The sequence below is a fragment of the Ruditapes philippinarum genome, unplaced genomic scaffold, assembly GCF_026571515.1.
Source record: "Ruditapes philippinarum isolate M1 unplaced genomic scaffold, ASM2657151v2 ctg1962_1_1_1_1, whole genome shotgun sequence".
Lineage (NCBI taxonomy): Eukaryota > Metazoa > Mollusca > Bivalvia > Venerida > Veneridae > Ruditapes > Ruditapes philippinarum.
The window spans coordinates 96276-120605 of NW_026861420.1; the positions used below are offsets into that span (position 1 = coordinate 96276).

General features: G+C 33.3%; 1 protein-coding gene across 1 annotated transcript in view; it reads right to left on the bottom strand.

Moving 5' to 3' along the window:
* The window catches only part of LOC132715572 (pre-mRNA-processing-splicing factor 8-like), a 49952-nt gene extending 26068 nt beyond the window's left edge, over positions 1-23884 (bottom strand). Inside the window, 29 exon segments of the mRNA XM_060698583.1 lie at positions 455-601; positions 1146-1275; positions 2214-2383; positions 2924-3152; positions 3685-3823; positions 4471-4666; positions 4989-5105; positions 5771-5981; positions 7015-7253; positions 8208-8395; positions 8826-9018; positions 9436-9550; positions 9942-10117; positions 10602-10691; positions 13889-14005; positions 14501-14617; positions 15099-15308; positions 16697-16810; positions 16812-16832; positions 17766-18075; positions 18452-18587; positions 18590-18761; positions 19406-19511; positions 20317-20442; positions 20870-21082; positions 21542-21757; positions 22513-22677; positions 23139-23307; positions 23642-23884. Coding sequence (XP_060554566.1) covers positions 455-601; positions 1146-1275; positions 2214-2383; positions 2924-3152; positions 3685-3823; positions 4471-4666; positions 4989-5105; positions 5771-5981; positions 7015-7253; positions 8208-8395; positions 8826-9018; positions 9436-9550; positions 9942-10117; positions 10602-10691; positions 13889-14005; positions 14501-14617; positions 15099-15308; positions 16697-16810; positions 16812-16832; positions 17766-18075; positions 18452-18587; positions 18590-18761; positions 19406-19511; positions 20317-20442; positions 20870-21082; positions 21542-21757; positions 22513-22677; positions 23139-23307; positions 23642-23840 — 4731 coding nt within the window. The 5' untranslated portion in view covers positions 23841-23884.
* Between the last annotated feature and the right edge of the window lie 446 nt (positions 23885-24330).

Genomic DNA, 24330 nt, shown 5'->3' on the forward strand with positions numbered 1-24330 from the left:
TATATGAGAAGATATGATTTCTTGAATTTAATACTGTTTTTCTGCTATCTTTAATTAAGCAGGTACATGTTTAGAATATGCTATTATTGTAGTAATTCTATTCAGTTGTTTAATACCTTTATTATCTATAACAGTTTGAAATATACATTGCTAGTTTGATAAAGGACCTGATTACACATTTTAACACACATATATTGTTTCATTAAAACATTTGTGATTTGTGACAAGCTATGAGAAAAATTAATCTCAGTAACTAAACAGTCAAACTTATTCATGTAAGATGCTGTATGAAAACTTGTTTTCAAATGATATTAGAAAGTTTGCTGAAAAAGAAAAAATAATTTTTGCCTAATCAAATATTTGCGAATAAATTCAATGCTCAAAAATCGCAAATATTTCTGTGTCGCAAATATTAACCACTTATACAGTAACTCATAAAATATAATCTACATACCTGACAGAGATCCATGACAACACTTTCATGTATTTTCTGCCATAAATGAGCCCGGAATATCTGGATCAATGAGATTTTCAGCGTGGGGATCTTGCCGTGCATGAAAATACCAGTCAGATCTAGCTGTACCTGGAAACCTACATATACCTGAAATAACACAGTGATTACTATATAATTATCGTTCAAAAGGAAATGCAGTATGTATCATATTACAGTTATGAAAGTTGTTTTTTTATATCTTAAAACAGCATGCCTCCAGATGAGTCAAAATATTTTAAGAAAATCTGACTTGAGAAAAAAAGTTTTTAAGATTTTCAGAAAAGTAAAAAAAAAAATTAAGAATTTAAGTAATAATTTACATGTTAAATGTGCGTATTATGCCTAATTTTGCAGCATTTAACACCATATTTCCACTGTGTGACTAATGCAGTTAGTGCTATTTTTGCATATTCTGACTTTTTGGGAGTAGTTTTCGCCATTTGCAATGTGTAAGTAACTATTTTATTGTTTATTTGACAATATTACAGGCTATTTTTTTTTTAAACATTTTAATAATTTTCATGCCAATTTGCATGAATCTGGAGGCATGCTGCTTCAAAGTCTAAAATGAGTAAATCTGACCAACATAAAACCAGATGGGTTTTCTTTTTTTACACATTATCAACCTGAAAAGGATTTAAAAAAAACTTACATTAGCTCTGTTAATTGTAGGAGACCACCAGAGTGTAAATCTTCTGTTAGGTATCTGGTTCAGACCAGATCTCTGTGCATTGGTTAGCTTCTTGTACTTCATAGACTCCTCAAAACCACTTGCCTTTTCCCTGTTAATATACGAATGATAGTGTAATACTATAGAGAAGTACAAATCTAATTTCTTTGTTATGTTCCTTAAGGATAGCAGCTGTAAATATTGTTTATTTTCCACCTTTATTTGTGTAAGGCTCCAAATGAACACATTTTCAAGGGTCATCTGGTAATCATTTGAACGAGATGAAAATGTTCTTCATCTCTTACTTTTACAGTTAAAAACCAGTCTGGTAATGATCATTCCAAAACTTCTCATGTAAAGATCAGAAGAGATTTCCTGTCATACAGTCAGTGTATTAAATTTTTTTATGGGTCGCCCTGTAAAGGTCATAAGGCAACTTTTTAAGCTGTACTGGTCGAGGAAGACCTCAGGTGACCCTTTAAGCATTATTTCAGACATAAGCAGGTACACCCAAGTAGAACCACTAACCTTCCAGATTCTAGCTGGATAGCTTTCTCAAATGACAGAATCCAAAGTCCCTAGAGGGATTAAAACCCACATTAGTTAGTAGCAAGTGGTTTGAATCCCAAGACCTTAACCACTCAGCCACAGACTGTTTTTTACTTAGATATATATTTATAACTCCTGAATTTAACAACGAAAACTTAGCAACACCTTGAACAGGTACCGGACCAGGTCAGTCTGCACATCCATACAGTCTGACCAGGACCTCTACCACTGGTTGATCAACTTCAAAATTTTCATCTTGATACATCTCAGAAAGTTCAATCAAAATTAAGCAAGCAAACTTTTGACAATACACTTTTTTTCACATCATCAATGCTAACTTCTAGCCTATTTCACAAAATGTCATTACAATCCGTCATAAGGAAATCCAATTTAATTCAATATTTCCTTTTGGATTTATATTCAATTCAATACTTCAAATGGCATTACACAACATAAAGCATATAACCAGTAATATCTTATGTAATACAAATATGTACATACCAGAAGAGACCTTCCCAGGTAGGGAAGTATGTCCCCTTGAATAGAGTATGTTCTAATATACCCTCTACACCACCGAGAGCCTGTATCATATCAGTCCTGTAGTTGTTCAAATTCCACAGTTTACCGTCGTGGCGCTGATGTGTCCACCAGAATGGATTCTGTTTCAAAACCTGGAAAAAAATGGAAATGAATAAATGAAAGTCTCATTTCATCACACCAGACATTCTCTATTTCATACAAAAATTTTGTAAAGATCTTAACAATGCCTTTGGTAAAGGGATGTAAATGAAAGTCAAATATTTGCATTCCTTAATAAATATTCAAAGGAATTGTTTCTAAAGTGCAATTAATTTATTATTTTCCACCGGCACAATGTGTTTCATGAAGGGATATAAATGAAAATAAATATTTGCATTCCAAATGAATATTCTAAATATTTCTTTTATTTTTTTTAAATGTGCAGTTCAGGCATGATTCAGCACAGACACAACATAATTCGCCAGAATTTTTCCCAAAATTATTCTTCCAATTTAGGTACTTTGTAGGACTTTAAATCACTGTATAAACAATTATCTGCATATCAATGACAGCTAAATATAGCTTTATCGTCACTTTAATGCAGTAACTTCTAAACTCCTATTAACGTTTATAACGAGTTAACCGGTTACTGCACCAAGATGACGTTATACCCACTGAGTCACAAACTATACCTGATAAGCTTTGAACTCGGTTCTCACTCTCCAGCCCTTGTCATAGGCGAGGGTGTGTCTGTCCTTCTGGAACAGAGTATTAATCCTAGGTATACCACGGTCCCAGCTGTCCTCCAAGTCCTCGAGGGTTAGACGACGGTTCTGGGCGTTAGCCTCCTGTCTCTTCAATGCATACTCCGCCCATACTCTCTGAGAATCTATGAACTCGCTTTCCCATGGCATAATATATCTAGCAAGAGAGAACAAAATAAGTTTACTTTTCAAATAGTCATTAAAATACTTGATTGCATCACAAACAGTTAATGAATCTATTTATTTATAAATGCTACCATATTCAAGACATTTAACTTAATTGACAAAGATAACAAATACATTTTTGCAAGTTGACTTTAATGTTAAACCAACACTGTTAAGATTAAATGCAGACTTAATTTAACCATACACTATACTTATTCAAATTTCTTTTTTTTATAATGGAGACAACACTATGAAAGCCAAGATATGGCAACTTTCTAGACAGAAAATCTCCAGCATTATTTCAGGCACTTATGTAACACCATTGTCCTGCAAGAGGCATATTTGACAGATCCAAAATCTTGCTTCATAGCTCAAAACTTTATTTACATATTTTTTTTAAAGCAGATATTTTAACACAAAAGTTTTACCCAACCCATGTACACATATCATGCCAGACAGGCTCATTGTAAATCTTGACAGACAGAATGAAAACAATAATATAAAGTAAATAGTACTATAGTTACCTGTACAAGTTAGGGATAAGCTGGTCCTCGTCATGTGACATACCCGACCTAAAATGTGTGATACCCACATCTGTCTGCTTGGACCATCTCAGATCTGACTGCGGTATCAAAACATGTCCCATACTCAACATTCCCAAACCTAACATGGAGGAAAAAGTCACAAATACATTAGGAATATTATAATTAAACAAGCATTGAATAGCTAGAGAAAAAGGTCAGACCATTGACTTGTTTATTGTACCTAACACTTTTGCTGGTTTATTTTTTGTCTTATTTACTCGAAAAGTGTAACAGGAGGTCTTGCAAAAAAAAGTTCAAGAGTCTTTGTGCAAATATAAATAAATATACTTTGTACAATTATTTTCAAATTTTCTAATCAATTGTGATTTACTAAGTCATGATTCAATAGATATAACCCAGATCTCAGTAATTTTTTTCCCATCTAGTACAGGGAAGAAACAGATTTTTACATTTATAGCTTCTTGGTCCAATACAGTTGACAGTAGTGTTTAAAGTGTTACACTTATCAATAAAGTTATCAAGACGCAACCGTTGCAAGTTTCTTTTGTCCCCAAGGATTTGCTGGGAAAAAACCCACGTTTTGCAGAGTTGCGGAGATTCTCTAGTATGACACTGACATATATTGTGTTCAGTCAGTGTCTACAAATATTTCCGGCATTTCTTCTTAAAAATGAAATATGTTAAGTCACACACTGACAATAGTGTGGTTAAATAATGTAAGTAAAATAGTTCTAGGTATAGAATTATTTATAACAGCCTTCATACCTCCTAACTCCTTTGGTGTATAGAAGACTACAGGAGGGAACCTGCTGGGCATTTTAGAGTTGAGACCGATCTTAATACGGGTTTGAATCTTGTTTTCACACTTGACCAGTAGGTCCAACAGTTCCTGTGTGTTGACCACAGCCTCTCTAAAGTAGGTCATTAATCCAATCAAAGCTGTGTTCCACTTGTTTACAATCTGAAATATTGTAGAATAGGAAAATAAATTGATTTTTGTTAATAAAAATTGCTTTGTATACTAGTTTTTTAATCATATAATTTCTATGTATCTATACACAAATTCATACTTACGATTTTCTTAAAATCTTTTTAAAATGATTCATATATATTGTCCCAATGTACCAGCATGAACAGTTTGGTTTTCAAAAACAAAATGGAAACTTGCAAAAACTGAAAAATTTCAACAAATTTTACTGTAACTTGGCTAAAGACCAAAGTGTCAAAACTATCGTTCAACAGTGAACATCAAGAATCCATATTTAAACATATTGAAAACATACCTTTGTGAATGTTGTGGATCCAGATGCCATCAGGATCTGTCTGACACGATTGTGGAACTTGTTCATAGATTCATCATCTACTCTCAGGAAACACTGCGCTGTACGCTCTTTAGTTACCTATATCATGGGACAAAACAAAAACATTATTTATTATTCATCACTTTACTTCAAAGTTGTGTGTAAAACAAAAATTAAATCCAGGTAAAAAGTATATGATGAAATGATGAATATGCACCTAGAAGTGTTCAAAAGAATATAATAGGGACTAAGTACTTTAATGAGATGAATGGAAGCAAAAATCAAAAAATCTAATCATAAAAATATTTTGATAAATCAAAATGATCTAAAATTTACACGAGCATACTGACAATTTTTGTTTGAACTATGTACCAACAGTTATACTAGTGTTCTGGATGCATTATTTTGAACTAAACCTGTTTTCTTTATTGATGCCTAATAATTCAGTTATGTATGTATTTCAACTGTTTTAAAAAAGACACATTCTCTATCTAGGAAATTCCAAATTTGTTGGACCAACTGACCACAATTTGTTTTTGTTTAATGGTAAATTAACAATTACCTCTCATACACTATAATTACTAAACTTTTCTACTTTTCCACAAATAAGACATTCCTTTCAACTAAGACACTCTGGACCTATTGGTCAAACAAAACAAGCAAACCAAGCAGCTGTAACGCCCTATCTGTAACAAATACTGATTAAGCGCTACATACAGGTAAGTATCAGACATCTATTAACTTGACAGTTATATATGACATACCTCATTCTGTAAATTCCACACTCCATCCCTGTGTGTGAACTCCTCATGTGTTGTTCTACACTTGGGTAAAATCCTACACTCAAATCCACACATGTTAAACAATAAGTTAGGATTGTCTTTACTGTATACAGAAACAAAACTGCCGTCCCATTCTATAGTTGTCACAGACCGAGGTAATCTGTTCTTGATATCCCAAAACACTGCCCTACCTCTGTAATATTATAGTAATGTTTTACATATTATATAGTAGAAAGTTATCGTCACATCATAAAGCCATTATGAATTACGAAGAAATAAAAATCTAGTTTGTCAAATTTCCTATATTTTGTTCCTTAAACCAGGGGCCATAGTCACATTTTAATGTACGAAAATGGAAGCTCTTGTCCGCAGGTAAATTGTATCCAAGAACAAATTACTAACTGACTATCATAAGAATGAAGAAGTTGTTACCATGATTAAAGTTGTCTGTTATATCTAAATACAATACAAATCCTTGATTTATTGCCATAGGGGCAAACAGATATTTCTTCTGCTTCCCTCAATGTGGTCAATGCATAGATTCTCTGAATAAGTCGTATACTAACTTAATGTGTTATAGGTAAGTTTATAACGAATCTCATTTAATTAATATTTTTAAACAAAACAAAAATAAAATTGTTAAAACCACACAAAAGGTTTTGGTAAATAAATCATGTATGTAAACTTACAAGTTGACATCATGTTTCATTAGCCGTCATCTAAATCTCAGCTTTCTGTGTTGACATCAATGTTTCATTGTTTCTAATGATATCGTAATCGGCCAGTTTCAATGTATTAGAGATGCTTCTGTTCAGCTGATAGATTGTTTTAAAATAAACAAAAAATGAAATTAGAATTATTTGCTGTAAAATCTTCAGCTTAATATAAAACATTTCAGATGAAATAATGCGAAATTTTTTTAACAGTTTTAACAAAGAGTACCAATATCATAAAGTTTAATCCTTTTATTTATATTTTATAAGACCTTTTCCATACTAAGCCAACAATCAGCTATGACTACACTTAAACATTTTTTTTTTATTCATGATAAAACAAATAAAACATAGTAACCTTAAAATAAAATGTAGTGTTATTACAAATTTTTTTTAACATTTTTACAATTATGCATTGTTTTTAAGCTTTGTTTTCTATGCATTGATTTTTTCTCCCAATGACACAACAGTTCACAGATGAGACACTATTTACTGTTTGTTATACTGTCATACCTGAAGTATATATGGATCCTATCCACATATCTCGAGTACAGCCTAATTGGATGGGCCGCCTCTGTATTAACATCCTGGAACTGCAGGAAGGCGTTGGGCATCTGAGGGGGACCAGCCATCTCAGAGGCTCGCATCAAGCCGAGTACCAGCAAGTCGAGTACCAGTCCATAGTACTGGGTGATGAACGAAGCAAACTGTAGACCTCGAATAATACCATATGAATTTGTGTGGTTCATATCCTATAAAAGACAAGGTTATGAACTATAGTCAACAGCAACATGTTATTCTGAAAATGACATGAAAAGTCTACACATTTATTCTTATTCTATATCTACTGTTTCACAGGGGGCAATTATTATTTGAATGTCCCAGTTAGGAGTTAAGATATAATCCGGTTAGATAATCTATCTATGCATTCTATTCAAAACATGAATTTATCCTTTACACAGCTTCTTAAATGTAATTTCAAGGTGATCAAGGGGCATAAATGTTTATTGACTGAAATTCTGTTAACCAAAATGACATGCAGGTAGTATTACTACAGGCTCTATGATCAATTTCATCTTTATAATACTGATGCCTTGCGTCCATATCATACAATATACAACATCATTTCAAGCTATTCAAAATAGCATTTTTGCTAGATTATAAGAAAATCGTCTGTGCAGTAGAGTACTGTTCCATACTCATAAGACAAAATGCTGTTTTAAATAACTTTTAAATGATGTAAATATGGCCAGGTTACACAACCAAATTTATTTATGAGAATTTACAGAATTCAAAATTAGGTAAAATAAATTTAAAGACCCACTATGTCCTATTAATACTTTTATTTATATTTCTCAAATGCCTTTTATTTCTGTCGTGCTTTTAAATTCCAAATAGTTACTCACAGGCAAATTACCTGAATCGTCTTTACCTTCTGTTGCATTTGGCAAATAAAACAGCTATAGTGATTTGGTATTTTGTATGGAAGTCAAAATACTACTCTGCTTACATTTTGCTACTTTTAGAACAAATAATTTCACACTTACTGCTGCTTTCTTCAGGTAAAAAGTATCTAGCATGCTTCAATACCGATATTTAAATAACTCATATTTGCCCTTTTTAAAGAAGTAACATTTATTAGTTTCAGAGGCATAATGTGACTTTAAATCAAGACTACGAGAAAGTAAGTAAGAATGTACAAGCACCTTATAGTTGATAACAACGTTGTTTTTGGCAGTCATATAATCAGCAATATTATGGTCTACAATCAAACGTAACAATCTGTTGAGTAGCGTTAAATCTATCTTCTCGTACATCTTCTCAAACTTTGTCTCCATCATCACGTTACACTCCCCTTCAGCGGTGTCCCATACATCCTGCAAGTTGTTGATGCCTGAAGTATGATAGTAAAATAATATATCAGAGTAGTCACATATAGGAAACATTTGAATAGCATGAAATCTTTAGTATTACTTTATAACGGTAGTCACACAAAAGTAAACTTTTGTAATATTTGAATAGCATGAAATCTTTAGTATTACTTTATAAGGGTACTGACACAAAAGAAACTTTTATAACATCTGAATAGCATGAAAACTTTAATATTACTATAAAAGGGTAGTCACACAAAAGAAACTTTTGTAAAATTTGAATAACATAAAATCTTAAATATAACTTTATCAGGGAAGTCACACAAATGAAACGTTTGTAACATCTGAATAGTATGAAATCTTAAATATTACTACACAAGATTGTCACACAAAGGATTTTTAATAATACATTTCAATTTGCCTTTGTTCCCTATATCTAATAATATACATTACCTTGACACCATTTGTATACAAGAGTTGGCGGTGGTTCTAGATCTGCTGGTTTGATCCATGGAGGAAACAACCGTCTCTTGTCAGCCTCGTACCACAGGTACTGGTCCAGGTACGCATCTGTTATCTTCTCGAGGGGTTCCACATCAAACACCGGTATCAGGTGACTGTACAGATCCATAAACTCAATTCCAGTCTGAAAATTACACAAAATATATATATACTAATTCACCAACAGTGTTCCAAATAGAATTTAAAACTACAAAATAAATCAGTGATCATGTTACAGCTACTGTGTAGCAGGAGACACTAAAATCATTAACAAGCCAACACAGGATTTTTTATTCAAGGGCCATTAATCAGCCAAATATCATTCAACCATAAAACCCATGTAATATGCAACATTGTTGTATTAATAATTAATACCATGTCAATAAATGCGACCAATAAAACAAATTTTTACAAACAGATACAGAGCATAAGTTTTAATAATTGTTTTGTAAAAAAATATGTATTGGTAGGAAAACAACCAGACCAAGACAAAACAATGCAATAGTTATGTCTTTACCTAAGCAAAAACTGAACAATATATTAAACATATTTCAATATTTACCTCTTTGAAAGCTCTCTGTGTTAGAAGATGACGTTTAATTCTGGACAAGGCCTCGTGAGGATTGTCATAGGCTTGCTCTATGAGACCCAACTCTTCTCTCTGTGACTGGTTTAACCTACAAACCAAAATATTACATCAGCATATCAACTTTTTTTATTCTTAACTTCAGCTTGATTAACAATCAGTGACTTATGTAGCATAAGATTTATTTCATTAATTTTGTTTGGATGAAGACTTCATGTGACCCCTCTGGGCATTATTTCAGGCACAATCGGTCACCTGAGAAGAACCATCGAAAGGCACCGATGTTCCATAAGCTAGCAGGATAGCTTTCTCACATGTAAGAATCCGAGCGAGCTTGTGCGGTTCGAACACACAGTAGTAAGAGGCAAGCGCTTTTATGTCAATGGCCTTAATCACTCGGCCATGGATGCCCCATCAGTGATGAAGATACAGATTTAAAATTGGCAGAAAAAAAATGACAAAACATGACAAACAATGATTACCTGCTTTTCACACTGTATGCTTCTTTCAACCTTTCTAAAGCTAAGATAAGAAGTTTGGTATCGTGCTTGTATGACAGTGGAGGGAAAGGGATAGGAGAAAATCTCCTACTCTCCAGCCAATGGACAGTTGTTGTGTAGATAGCCACACCCTCCTCTGGTGTAATGTATGGACCATCCTAAAATCACAAGTTGAATCATATACCATTTAATTTAAATGAGACTGCAAGACATAATCAATTAAAACACTACAAAAAGCAGTTAAATCTATTCATTTGGGAAAATTTTATTCAATTTTCTTAAATGCAATGTTTTAGTTACACAAAATAGACTAAAACTTTTATCATATATGACTATAAGATCACAAAAAACAATGAACATCAGGGATTTCATTTTTTTCTTTGCGGCAAAAGATGTGCCAAAGAAAACCGAATCGGCATATGGTCAAGATGGATATTTAAATCTACAACCTGAAAATACAACCAATTTTAACAGCATTTCCACCCATGGTATGGATTGCCAATTGGTTAATAATGAAAACCCTGAATGTACAGATTTTTTTTAATTTGTGTAGCATATTTTGCCAGTTACACCATTACAGCCTTGTTAAGAAGAAAACTCAATAACGAAACACAATCTTTGTTAATAAGATATAAAACTAACCTTGAGATAGTTATGTTGCCTTTCCTGTTCTGCCTTCAGATATAATCGAGTCAGTCTGCCGAGATTCTTCTTACATACAGTCTTATCTACCTATTAACAAAACAATAAACTTTACAATTTATATCATTCTCTAAATATACTTTATCTACCTATAAATGAGAAATAAACTTTACTTAAAAATCATAATTAAAATGTCCCTTATCTGCCTATAAATATGAACTAAACAATGCCATTCAATAGTATTCATACATGACATATAAACAGTAATAATTCCTTATTAATCACTATTTCACAATCGGGTTTTAGGTTTAAAGCCGCAATGTCATACCTCAATTAAGAAAGAAAAACTCTTGCGCAGTAGTTGCATTACAAGACTGTACCAGTACAAACCTGTTCTTACACAAGGAACTGCCAAATTCTTCGCATAAAATTTATTGAAAACATAAGGGCCAAAGTCATAACTTTCTCAGTATTTTGCTTATCAGGACAGTGTTAAGGTGACAACGGAGTCAATTATCACTGAAAATACCTAAAATGAGATTTTTTGCTAAGTAGATTTATCAACCTTTTCTGAACACATTCGTGATTTAATTTTGGAAGCAGTTAGTCCAAAAAATGTGTTTTTAAACGATTTAAAACGGTACCTATACTATTTGTATCTGCTATTCGCGTAACCTGTCGATTATCGATAACGCTCCGCCCCCTGTTGAGGCATCAATTAGGGAAATCGGTAGTTCCATATATCCGTGAATTACAGGTCCATACTGGTCCATACTTCTCGTAATACATGTATCGTTCATCTACCGTACATCTTTTATGAATATCTCAACATTTAGCCTTTTTTATAAATTAAGAAATTGTCGGCCAATGTACGTAACATAATGTATGAAACATAAATAATTAAGCATAGCGGCAAATCGCACGACCACGGGGTTGATTAAAAATGTAGTTGCTAAAATATCCATAATGTGTGAAAATAATTTGTCTATCCCGTTAATCTAATATATATAACATTGAGTTGATAGACTTTTGTACGGATTCAAGGGCTTACTTTACATTCAACCTCGTTTTCTAACAATGTCAAGTAAAACAACAACAGACGACATTTTTTATGTGAACGCTTATATGACTTGTGGTAAGGTGTCCCTGACAAATTTCTAAACCATTTTAGATTGTCTAAGGATGATTATTTCTCTATGAATAAAAAAAGATATTAAAATATATTCTCAGTGAAAATAAATTGTTCGCCAGTAAATCCGACACAGTACTAATAAATCTGGGACAAAGTATGAAATTTATTGTCTATCCCGGTAGAAACTGGATCTCTATGCCGTGCATAGATGATATTCATGATAATAGAAGTCAAGAAGGCCACATCATAATGATCGAGTAATGCCTTTTATTTCTATTAAAATATGTGAAGCATTATCAATTTGGTGGAAAAAATATATACTATCCCGTTCTTATTTGTACATCTACCATGGACTTTAAAAGACTGTCAGAAGCTCAGTTTTTTGTTATTTTATTTTATATTTTAACGGAATTTCATACACGAATACACAGGCAGAGTGACACTGGTATAAAACAATAATAATGCTGATGATAATAATAATAAACTTCAAATAGGAAACAATTAAATACCCCCGCTAGCGGTGCGCAAATGCGTTCCATTTGCCCCCACTGTGTGCCTCAAATTTTACCGATAGTCACGTGACATGTGCGACAGATGCAAGACGAACAGTAAATCACGTTAAGAATTGAAGAAATATCGGCTATAAACTGATATTAATCAGCAGCTTTTTAATTGGTCAGATGTCACTGGGTCATAAAATGTTGTTAGAGTATGTTACCGCAACTTGTGATCCTCTCTGGTGCGATATTTGTGTATTATGCAATTATTTAGCGTGAAACGTAGGGTCCGAGAGAGAACAGCCGATTTATGACACTTCGTTTGATGCGGGTCGGACTAACTTTGAATCGGCATAACTTTTTTAATAATCAAGCAATTAACATGCGGTTTAAAGCACATGAAAGGAAATTCATTTACGGAGGGAACCGTGTCAGGGATTTTTGTTTGCTCAATCAGCGACTTAATTATCTTTAATTACGTAATATGTATGGTGAAAAAAAGTCGCATATTTTGTTTGACGTTACGTAATATTTTTTTGAGAAAAGATATAAAAAATTTGAGACACGGTTCCCCAGAAAATATAAGTATGGTTATTTTCCAAAAGTTTGATGACAAAAAAATAAAAAATGACTTTGATATGACGATTTAAAATATTAGGATTTTTATTCAAAATCAATCATTTACAAAGGCATTTTTTTAAAATATGTTATTTTTTATGATGATCAACGACATTTAATGCACAAAGATTAAATGAATAACAATTATTACTAAAATAATTTGGTTTAAATGACATTTATGTGAGTACCACGGAAAGTGTCTGTTGTCACCTTAAAAATGATTAACACATATAATTAATCAAAATATTAAGTTTTACTTCAGACTGGTTTCAGAGAAAGACTGTGATCACATTGATACCCCACATGTCTGGTCTCCCACACTCCCCTGTCCGGTCCAACGACTATACCACACAAATTGGAAACTCTCAACTTGCGGCAAGTCAAGACCATTGTATATCTATGCATTAAAAACTTTCTAACCAGTTATCTTACGCCCAGCCAGTCCCAATAATGCAATTTACAAAATGATGGGGAATGAATGTGATGATAAATGATGATTGTGATGATAATGATGAAAGATGGGGAGGGTAGACCAGTCACATGGTGTACATCAGACCTTTTACAACAGCATCATTAACCAGTCTTTTTGGTGTATGAACACATATGCAGATTTTTTCTAAATTCATATTTTCACAATTTTCTTGTTCAAATGTTGAATTCTGCTTCAGGCCACGTTTAGGGGGCATGGAATGAAAACTTGCACTTTTCCAGTACCATCCATTGTACTAGCTCAAATCAAGCGGAGCCTGCAACATTTTCAATTTTTTGTCGTTTTCTGCAGGTTTTTTTTTTAGGGATTCAGTTTATCTCTTTTTTGACTCTTTTTTTGTGTCTTTTTTCGACACAATTACATTGTATAACCTTATGAAGCTGAACAAGTTCATATTCCTAACTTGGAATGACATCTATTGGCAAGAATTGCAGTAAGAGATAACAAGACGACAAGAATTATGAATTATCTCCCTTTTTTTAAAGTAACTGGGAAATGTATAAATCATTGTGTTGTTTATTAAACCATACCATATGTAAGATATACTTACTGTTGCACCCCTCCTGATTCTCTCCCTGTTATAATGAGCCGTGTTTGTCCACCAATCTGCCTTGGCTTTCACATATCTCAAGATCATGTTCTCTATAGGGATGGGTAATCCTGGTACCTGATTAACACAAAAATATTTTCAAAAGATTTTCTCAACTTTAATAATATTTAATGATAATTTCAAGGGAATGGCAACAATAACATCGAAACAGTATCAATTTCTTGTAAAAGTGTTTTGTTTTGACGTAATTGCAACTATGTTGCAATCATTTTTTCTCGATATGTATGAATTTTTTTAAGTCGCAATTTGGTAAAAACCTACTTAATTCAAAATATATAATTACATAGCAAGAATTAATCTTAAGTTTAGAACAAGTTTCAAACTAAAGTGAATAGGAACATGTCACTGACTTCATTATAAACTACTCAGTCCCTATCAAAACGAAAGATTTAATCAAATAATATAAAATTGCATAGTTTCTTCTACTCAGTCCCTATCAAAACGAAAGATTTAATCAAATAATATAAAATTGCATAGTTTCTTCAACATTAAACACAGTAAATTATGTTAATAGGGTACACTATGTACAATCTATATACATTTACTATTTACCTTCCATGGAATGTTAGCCTTCCAACACCTCCACGCCTCACTGAGATGCTGTAGGATGGTTCTTGCCTTGTTCTGTTTTATACCTTCAGGCATCATGTCCAAAATGTCATGCATCACCTGTTTAAAACAAACATATGAAATTAAACCATTTATGCCTCTATCGTATTCTACCGACCAAGTTTACTTCTACTTCAATAGAGTAACTGTTATGTTGAGAATTACCAAGAAGTTTGTTTTTATATAAAAATAACTAAACAAGATACTGACCAAACTTGTCAAACACCTGACAACAAATGCATTAACTGGATTGATATTAATGACTATAATCTCATTTCCTATTTTGAAAGGACAAAATATTTCTTTCAATAAATTAGCTTTTTTTACCAATAGCGCAACCAAATACATGTCATTTCAGTACAAAGAATCTATAACTAAATAGCCAAGATATCTAATTTCACATTTGTCTTTGTGTTGCAGAAAATTATCATAAAGACAATTCATAATTTAAATGAGCCCTCATCCTATTATCTATTTTGAACTCAAATAATCATATCACGGGAGTTCTTCAAAGATTCAAATAATTTTAACAATAACTTACTGCTGCCCTCAATTCTAGATCATAATGCGACTCCACACGTTGCTTAGTTACAGTCTTAGCAACCCCCTTCGAGTGACGACCTTCAAACTGCCTGGACAGCAGGTTACCAAGCCATCTCTCTAGTAGGGGCGTAATACCTCGCATGAAAAACAACCATACACGCCACCCTGGAGCCCATATACCACAACCTGGACCTTTACCAACAGGACCCTGAAAACCATAGAAATTGCTTTTATTTCTGATCACTTCAATACCACACATGTCATTTGTTTGATAGCATTGTTAACATTTAAATGCATGTACAGTACTTCTAAAATTTATAAGTAAGATATTGGATATCGCTAAGCTTTACATGTTCCATTTTTCTGTACTGCTAAAACAATTTGCTAGCCAAACCATATCTTTGCAACATAAGTGACTTACATGTAATAATGAAATTATAATCAAAGCATCTAAACATTAATTACAAATAGGGATGGCAACGAGTAACCGGTTAACCGAGTACTCGATCGAACGTCCGAATATCGGTTAACTAAATTGATATTCGATTACTCAGAAAAATATATATTTTCTATTTTTTTATTTTTTTTTGCGATTTAGAAAGATTGGTGTATCCAAGTAGTTCAGAAATTCGGAGATGTGCATGTATCTTCATAAATACCCGTTAAATGCAATCAAAACATCCTTGTAGAGGTGCGAAAATGATATCATAAATTTAACGAGGCAATCAACGTACAGTTTGACACGCGCACCTGTGTCGCTTATGTCATCCAGCCTCTTATGATATTTAATTACCTTTAATTGTGTAGCCGAAGTAACTGTTTTGAAAACAACAAATGGCCGATTGCTATCAAGAATGTAAGAATAAAGGTAACTGGTATTTAGACCAGGTTAAACTTTTGTTGCCGCTGATCAGTCTATATTATTTAAAGAAGAAAAAAGATCTATGAACTGTTGTACATGTTTAAAACTTGATATTGCATTAATTAAAACGTTGTAAAATATCATGTTGTTGATTTAATTATAATTAATTTTTCTCCCTTGCAGTCCTATTTACTATCTACAGAATTCTATGAATTTAAATAGAAAACGAAAGTAGCATGCAGACGGTGTTGATATTGAGCGATACACTTTGAAGATCGCTGGCAATCATCTGAGTAACCGAGTACTCGATCGGAAAATTTACCGAGTACTCGAGTATTGATTTTGGTATTCGTTGCCATCCCTAATTACAAAACAATCTTGAAAAATTCGGCCTTCCTCTTGAGTTCCATGGCAATAATGCTATTTTTATAAACTATGACAGCTTAAGCACACACAATCATGAAAAGTATCTGTTCTGTCGGGGTTTTTTTTGGGGTTTTTTTTTTGGGGGGGGGGGGGGGGGGGGTATTATGTTGCACCAACACAGTAAAGTTCATATGGCGACTTCAGGTCGCACCTCAGGTGCCCCATCCGTGCATTATTTCAGGCACAAATGGCAACCTGAATAGAACCACCGACATTCTGCAAGCTAGCTGGATAGAACCATTCATTCATTCTTAGCTTTAGTGATTGAGCTAAATAGAACACAGAACACACTATATGAATGTACTTACTGTATTAAATCTGTAGTATATAACATGTTTGAGATCTTTACACATTCTTATCTGCCTCATCAGCTTGTATTTATATCTGTACATTCCAGTCAGCTGACCAACATGGGAGAACACAATACTGTAACCCATCTGCTAACTGTAATATACATTTCAAGACCCCCATATTAAAAATATGTTAAAAATTTTTTCAAAACCCCGTTAAAGTTTTAAAATACATCAATTTTCAGAACAAAAGAACTAATAAAATTCTTTTATTTTAGAAGTCTAATCATCAAATTTTAAACTTTTTCAGCCATTTTTAAAATTTGGGGAAAGGGAAATATAATTTTTTTCCCTTTTTTAATGATTTTTAAAACCCATTATAAATTTATTGGGCATATTTTATGGATTTTCCAAATTTCTGGAAAAATGCATTAAAAAAGACTTTTCTGTAAACTCCCCCTCAACTATTCCCCCATGTAACCAAAAAAAAAAATGAGCATTTCTCTGTAGAAAGGTAACTCAGAGTTAAAGGTCTTGTGCCCATCATGAAAGATAATCACAGAGAACAAGGAGATAACAATATGCATGTAAAAATTTAAACAAAGAATGACAGCAAAGCCCACACCAGGGCTAGTACAATAGACCTCCCTCTTCTTCCAAAAGTCAAGCAAAAAAAAATATTCACACATCTTAGGAGAACCACTGTCTTTCCCATAAGCTAGTAGGATAGCTTCCTTAAATGACAGATATAACATTTTTGACAGAATTTGACACAACAATTAACCGCCTCAGTGGTCGAGGGGTAAAAGTCGATGACTTCTAATCCAGTTACCTCTCTGGCGTGAGTTCGATCCCCGGGAGATGCTTTGGTAGGAATGGTGTAACTCTCCAGGAACGATGGTTAGGAAACTACCCGCATATATGACTGAAATACTGTTGGGAAAAGGCGTAAAATGAAACAAACAAACAAAGACACAGCATTGGTTAGGTCAAGATATTGGACACCACACACCTTTAAGCAAGGTAAGCATCAATGCAATATTGAACCCACTAATAAAATCATTATTAAAAACATTGTATTACTGACCTGGAAAGCATCAACATTTCCTAATCTGTACTGTACAAAGCTGTCAACCACAAGCTTGGTCAACCTGAGAACTTCACGACACAGATGGAAAGCATTTCCGAACCGGGACTTCTTTCTTTCTTTTGTCGTCAATGTCTTCACAGGTTTAAGATTAAAGTTGTAATCCAGATGAAGGTAGTTTAGATTTTTACGATGAATGAGAAGGTTCAACATGTTGTAACCTTGACGACATACTTGCAGTCCTACCTCCACCCAGTCTAATTGCGTTGTCTCGAAAAACTTGGTAGCTTTAAATGATCTGAACAGGTACCTGGGAAAGTCAAAGAAGAGATATGTAATTATTCATTTTGTTAGAAATTTGAACAATTAACCCATTGCTTTGTCTCATTACTACAACAAGGGTCATACTAGAATCACATCGGAACACTTCCATCAAGACTGTGAACATACATGTTGCTATAGACACTGGAGCAGTAATGGTACAAGTGTACAAAGCTTCCTTTATACTGATATAGTCTTCAGCATAAATCTGGTTCTATTTTTATAAATAGAGTAACTCACTTTCTGACAATAAGAAGTAAATAAATTTTTTAGACCTTGACTACTAACAAGTTAAAATATCTTGAGATGAAATGTTTCTAAACAACTTTTAGCACAATTAATATACAAGATATACAGTCATGTACCTCTTCTTTTGTGACTTGGGCGGTCTGTGTTTCAAGGCGTTCAGCACATAATACTTCAGAAGTTTCTGGTACGAGACTCGAACCTTTACTGGCATGCCAGCTGGTGGATGCTCTCGGTACCAGGACTTCACGAGTGCACGTCAATTGCCCTTCTTGTGCGGCCAGACCTGGTGTTGAAGGGTCTAGGAGCCCAGAGTAAGGCAATGCCATTTGCTGTGTTATCGGTGTATAAAGGAGTATCATGCATGAACGGCTGAACGTATTCCGGCAGCTCAAACTCTTCATCATCATCTGGTAGGGGATCTGTGCTCTGTAAGAAGTATATTGGTAAATTTTTTTTCTAATGCCATTAATGCGTCTACAATAGTGCATGTATAGTGACTGCCAAATGGTCATTCTAGATTGCACATACAGCTTAGCATAACCTAGTTTAGCATAACCTATCAACAATTGCTTGAATAAGAGAAAGGCAAATAGCTTGCCATGTATATAGCAATATATTTTGCTTGACTTGGCATTTGCTATGGTATCAAGCAGTCCTCATTTCCATAGGTGATGGAAGAGGCCCTCTCCAGAAATTTTTGGGGAAAATAATACAGCATATTTTTCAAACTTGATAAAAAATTTAAATGATAAGGGTACAAATGCATGACTGACGAATTTTCAAGAGAGGAAGTAGCCATTCTATATATTGGAAAAAAGCACTGTCAAGCAAAGAGAATTATTATAGAGATGTCATATGTTGTCAACACATCAGTATTTAAACAAAAAGTTTCAAACCCAGCAGTATAAATATTCTTTTTGCATTTCAACCTATCAGGTAACAGAAGCACTTGATAAAAACTTCTACCAAACTGAAATAATAGAACCTCCATCCATTCTCCATACACATTAATTTAATTTCATTCCTAATATAAGAATTTCAATAAAACAATAGATTTATGTTCTATTTACCTTGTTAGTGTGTCTGTGAGATATAGGGTTGATGAGAGGATCGAAGTAGAAGGCAGGTAAATCAGGATCCTCCGTCTTGATAAATACAATATTGGGCCAATGATACCTAGAAATATATCAACAAGAAGATGAGCAGCCTCTCCAACAGTAAAATTAACAGATTATGACTAACAAGTTAGTACCATTTTCTAATATTTTAGGCAAAAAAATCATAGTCCTTCAGCTTTGTTAACACAACAAACTATATGAAAACCAATTAAAATATTAACATGCATTACGAAAACATTCTAAAAATTTGAAAATTATTCTTACTACACAATGTTGACTAGTTCATGATATCAAAATTAACATTTCCCAAGTGGTGACCTTCTTACAATTTATGTTAGCTCGTTTGTAATGAAAGTTTGTTGAAGCTTATAGGGAAGAACTCTTCATGTTTTTTCCCTTGAACTAAAAGTACTTGTTCATGACAATAATCCCAATCCGCCGACTCAAAGCTCTTCCGCTCCCGTCAATGAAACAAAACGCCTTTATTCGGAGGCTACTCCCAAATATTAAATTGCCTTTAAGGAAAATGATGAATTATTTAATAACTTAGCTACCACTAATAGCTTAAGTCTTGAAGTTTATAGTTTTAAAATAATTTATTTTAGTTTCAATGGTGTTTGGAAAGCTATCAGGTATTTAAACAACTCTTGAATCCGTTCCCTGAAACCGTAACCCCCAGTAACTAAGCAATAAGTGTAAAGTGTCTTGTCATTAAGGAAACAATTTGGATGTTCCCCTGACAGGGTTTCTAAACCCACGCAGTCATCAAAATCCTAAGATATTTCCTGATGCGTTAAGCAGTCAGCCACGAGCCACTTTCTTGAATTTATAAAAACAAAGAATGATTATATAAATACACTTACCATGACAGATGGACCTGGAATGGCAGGTTGTTATAAAGGTAAGGGAAAGCTATCCTGTACTCGGTCCTCACTGGCTGACGAATGATGATCTTGTTGATATCATTAAACTCATTCCAGTCTTCATCCCTGGTAGAAATAAAGCAAAGTAATCTTAATATAACCATCAGTTATATATCACACTTCTTTATTGGGTTTAAATTTTCAAAAATTTTTTTAGATGTATTTTATTCTTAATCATTGCAAAGCGCAACAACAAATACTAAAATGCAATGATTGGTCAGGTTACAAATTTATGGAAATTAGTCAATGATTTAAAATACTTTAGAAACCCTGCTGGCTGGGAACGTAGCGCACTATATGATTTTTAACATTCCAAACTAAAACTGCCAATGTTCCATTCATTTAATAAACATGGTCATGAGAACAGCACTAGCAAGTACAAAAGAATATTCATTATCTGAATAAACTAATTAGTAAATAACTATTTCCAGCAGGTAAAAAAGACTATTCAGTATCTTAGCAAGCTATTAAGTATATGACTATTTCAACTTACTGCATTTCCTTGTCCTTGACTAGAGGCTCGAACTTTGGACCTCCTGGGATGGCCATATTCAATGCCTTTGCTGTGAAGAATGACTTTAAATCAAACAGGTAGAAGTAGTTGTTGTCAACAAGATCTGTGAGCAGCTGGTTGCCAAGACGATACAACACGGACATAACTGGTAATGACAAGTTCCACTTCCTGTATGTGCTACCATTAACCGACCTGTCACATAAAATGTGAAAATTATGACATATGAAAATTTGTAATAATCACAAAAATAAATCAAAAGTTCCTTCACATTGATGTTTGAAACTCATCTTATTCCGTGAAATACTGGTGATCTTTTTTTGGTTGGATTTTACATCGTAACAACACAGAATAGGTCATATGGTGACTTTCCAGCTTTACTGGTGGAAGAAGACCTCAGGTGCCAGTCGGTACATAATTTCAGACACAAACAAACACTGAAGAGGAACCATCACTGTTCCCTAGCTCACATATAAAATTTGATGACCCTTGTGTGGCTTGAACTTACATCAGTGAGAAATAAGTGCTTTGAAGTCAACGACTTGGACCACTCGGCCACGGACGCCCCTTCACTGTTTTTATCTTCCTTTCAATATTTATCAGACTTGTATTCTAAATAGAGTATATATACATATAATCATTAATCATATTTACTTTGTATCAACAAGTGGTTTATGATCATAGAACCAATCTGCGACACATTTATCTTCCTCCGGGTCCAGTTCAATCTGTATAGCCTCGAGGGGCTCAACATCTAGGATATTGCCTGCATAATCAAGGGGAGGCTCCTCGTCATCAAATGGAGGGAAACGCATACGCTTGAAGTGACGTCTGTCACGTTTTTCTCGACGCATCATAATCCACATAGTTCTTCAAATGTGAACAAACAATTAGCCTTAGTTTATTCTTTTAAAAGCAGTTTGGTTACATTTAAGTTAGAAGCTACACTCAATATATAAATACTATTAATATAAAAATACTTTTACATAGACAATTTCATTAAGTCAAAATCAAAATGACCATTGATGGGAAGTGTCTTTCGCAAAATCGACAATACCTTGATTAAAGGACAACTTTTAAGAATTACAAAGGCAAAACACAAATGTATATGGGTAGAAGCAAATGTCAAGGAAAACAAAACGAATCAGCAAGATTTTTAGAAGTTACCAGTAGCAACTATTCTATACAAAATGACTTTACAGTATTTCTTACTTAATAATCTTTAAAGCAGCACGCCTCCAGATTCATGTCAATTTTCATGAAAATTTTAGAAATGTATTTAAAAGTAAAATATTGTGAGGTGAACATATAAACTAGTTAACATATTGCAATCGGCACTTATAATCCAAGAAAATTACGAAATAGTGTTAAACATATGCAAAAACAGCCCTTACTGCGTTAGTAACGCAATTTAGAAATATGGAGATAAAATACCGCAAAATCAATCTAAATCAAAACCACACATAACATATAAACTTAAACTGGGATCTGGAAAGTTTTTACCTTTCTTAAAATGTAAGTCTATTTTTCTCAAAATTGATTTTCTTTAAATATTTTGGCTCCTCTGGAGGCGTACCAAACTATTCATAGAGAATCATAGCTATGAAGGAACGGAGGAAACTTACCCCCACTGAGCAATGTAGACCGGTTCAATGACCCATGGAATTTCATTGACGAATGTTATAGCTCCAGTGGTATGGTAGAGTACTTTAACATCACGAATCTGTTCCCATGGCATCGGCATATTTTCTAACAGCTTTAACACTGCATGGGGCATATACTTCAATGCACTGCAACAAAAAAAGATATCATATAAAAAGGCTGATGTTAAGATTTCCTTAACAGGCAGAAATAACATTACACATAGAGTTCATAAATTTAAACTTGAAAATAAGTGAATGTGAACAATGTGTTATATAAAATTATAATAGATACTGGTATGTCAAATCAAAAAGAAAAGCTTTCTAAAAGTTGACATACAAATTCTGATGAAAACGTTTCATTCACAATAGTGATTTTCCTTTCTTATGAAATAAAATCCCATTTCAAAACAGGTGAGATTAAACAAAATTATCCAAAAGCATACAAATTCCATAACGCAATTTAATCAATTAATTTTATTCATTTGTCTCTCTTTAAAAAAAATGCTTGTGCACAATTTGATTTAAAATATAAACAATGTACAATGCCTTACAAATTATCTATCATAAAAAAAGTTTCTTATTAAGGATAGTAGGAATTAAAACATTACCCTAGATATACACGTTTATCATGTCTGAACTTTCTGTTGGTCATGTCTCCGTGGTCGTGAATAATTTTTCTCACATGCTCCGGGGGAAAATCTCCTTTTTGTACATCCACAAACCCAAATTTCCTCTTTTCACTGTATCTTTTGGACTGCAGCTGCTGCCATTTTCTGGCTGTAGGAGACAAGATGGTGTCATTGAAAAAAATATTCTAATTTATAATCACCATATAAATGGCAATATTTAAAATTGTAACTGCTTTTTATACTATATGTAGCAATTATAATATATAATATTTAACACTAACAAACTGTAAGCTTTCAGTACTTTCTGAAGCTATCATATTTAACTTTTCTGATAAATCTTTTTTTATTAAGAATGAGATATTATCTTTGAGTGAATTAAAGTAGTAGCAGTACTTAGTAAAGCAACAAATTATCCATTACTAATCTATACATTATACACAGTAGTAAAAAGAAAAACCAACAAAAAACAAAATATTCCATACTTTTTTCTTGCAGTTTTTCTTCTGACATATAATCTGGTACTTTAGTCTGCTGAACAGGTGGTTGTTGGGGAGGAACACCAGTGTTCATCTGCTGCATGGGGGCAGGAGCCCCGGGCACCTGCATCAAGGGCTGTATCATCTGTACCTGCCCGAGAATGATGGGCTGTCCCCCGGGCCCTATCACATAGTTGTAAGCCATTTTTATGGCTTATCCTTTTTAAGTCCTAAAATATGTAAAGAAAATTTTTTTATTATCTAATATTGCAAAAATGAACTCTACAACCAAACTTGCAGACCTGTTTACCCCTTTTAATGCTTTTCAGAGGTCTGGAAATATTGTGTCAGTAGTTTTTTAATTAAAATTTTAAATTAAATTTTACCTATTTATCATGCAAGAATGAGTATCTCATACACAAACATCAGTATAGCATGCTGCAACTTTTTTTGTAAAAAATTCACAACAATCTCCACAGGCATGGCTTTTAGTTCTCATTTTATTATAATTTATATTTAGCACAAGCATCAAGTTTACTGAAGGTTCACCTCCACATTACATAAATGGGTTTGCAGACAAATACTCAAGGTAGGTAATACTGTGTGGACATTTTAAAAACATTTGATACCTGACGAAAATCAGATTTCTTTTTAAAGAAACAAGTTGAATACCAATTTCTTGAATGAAATGAAGA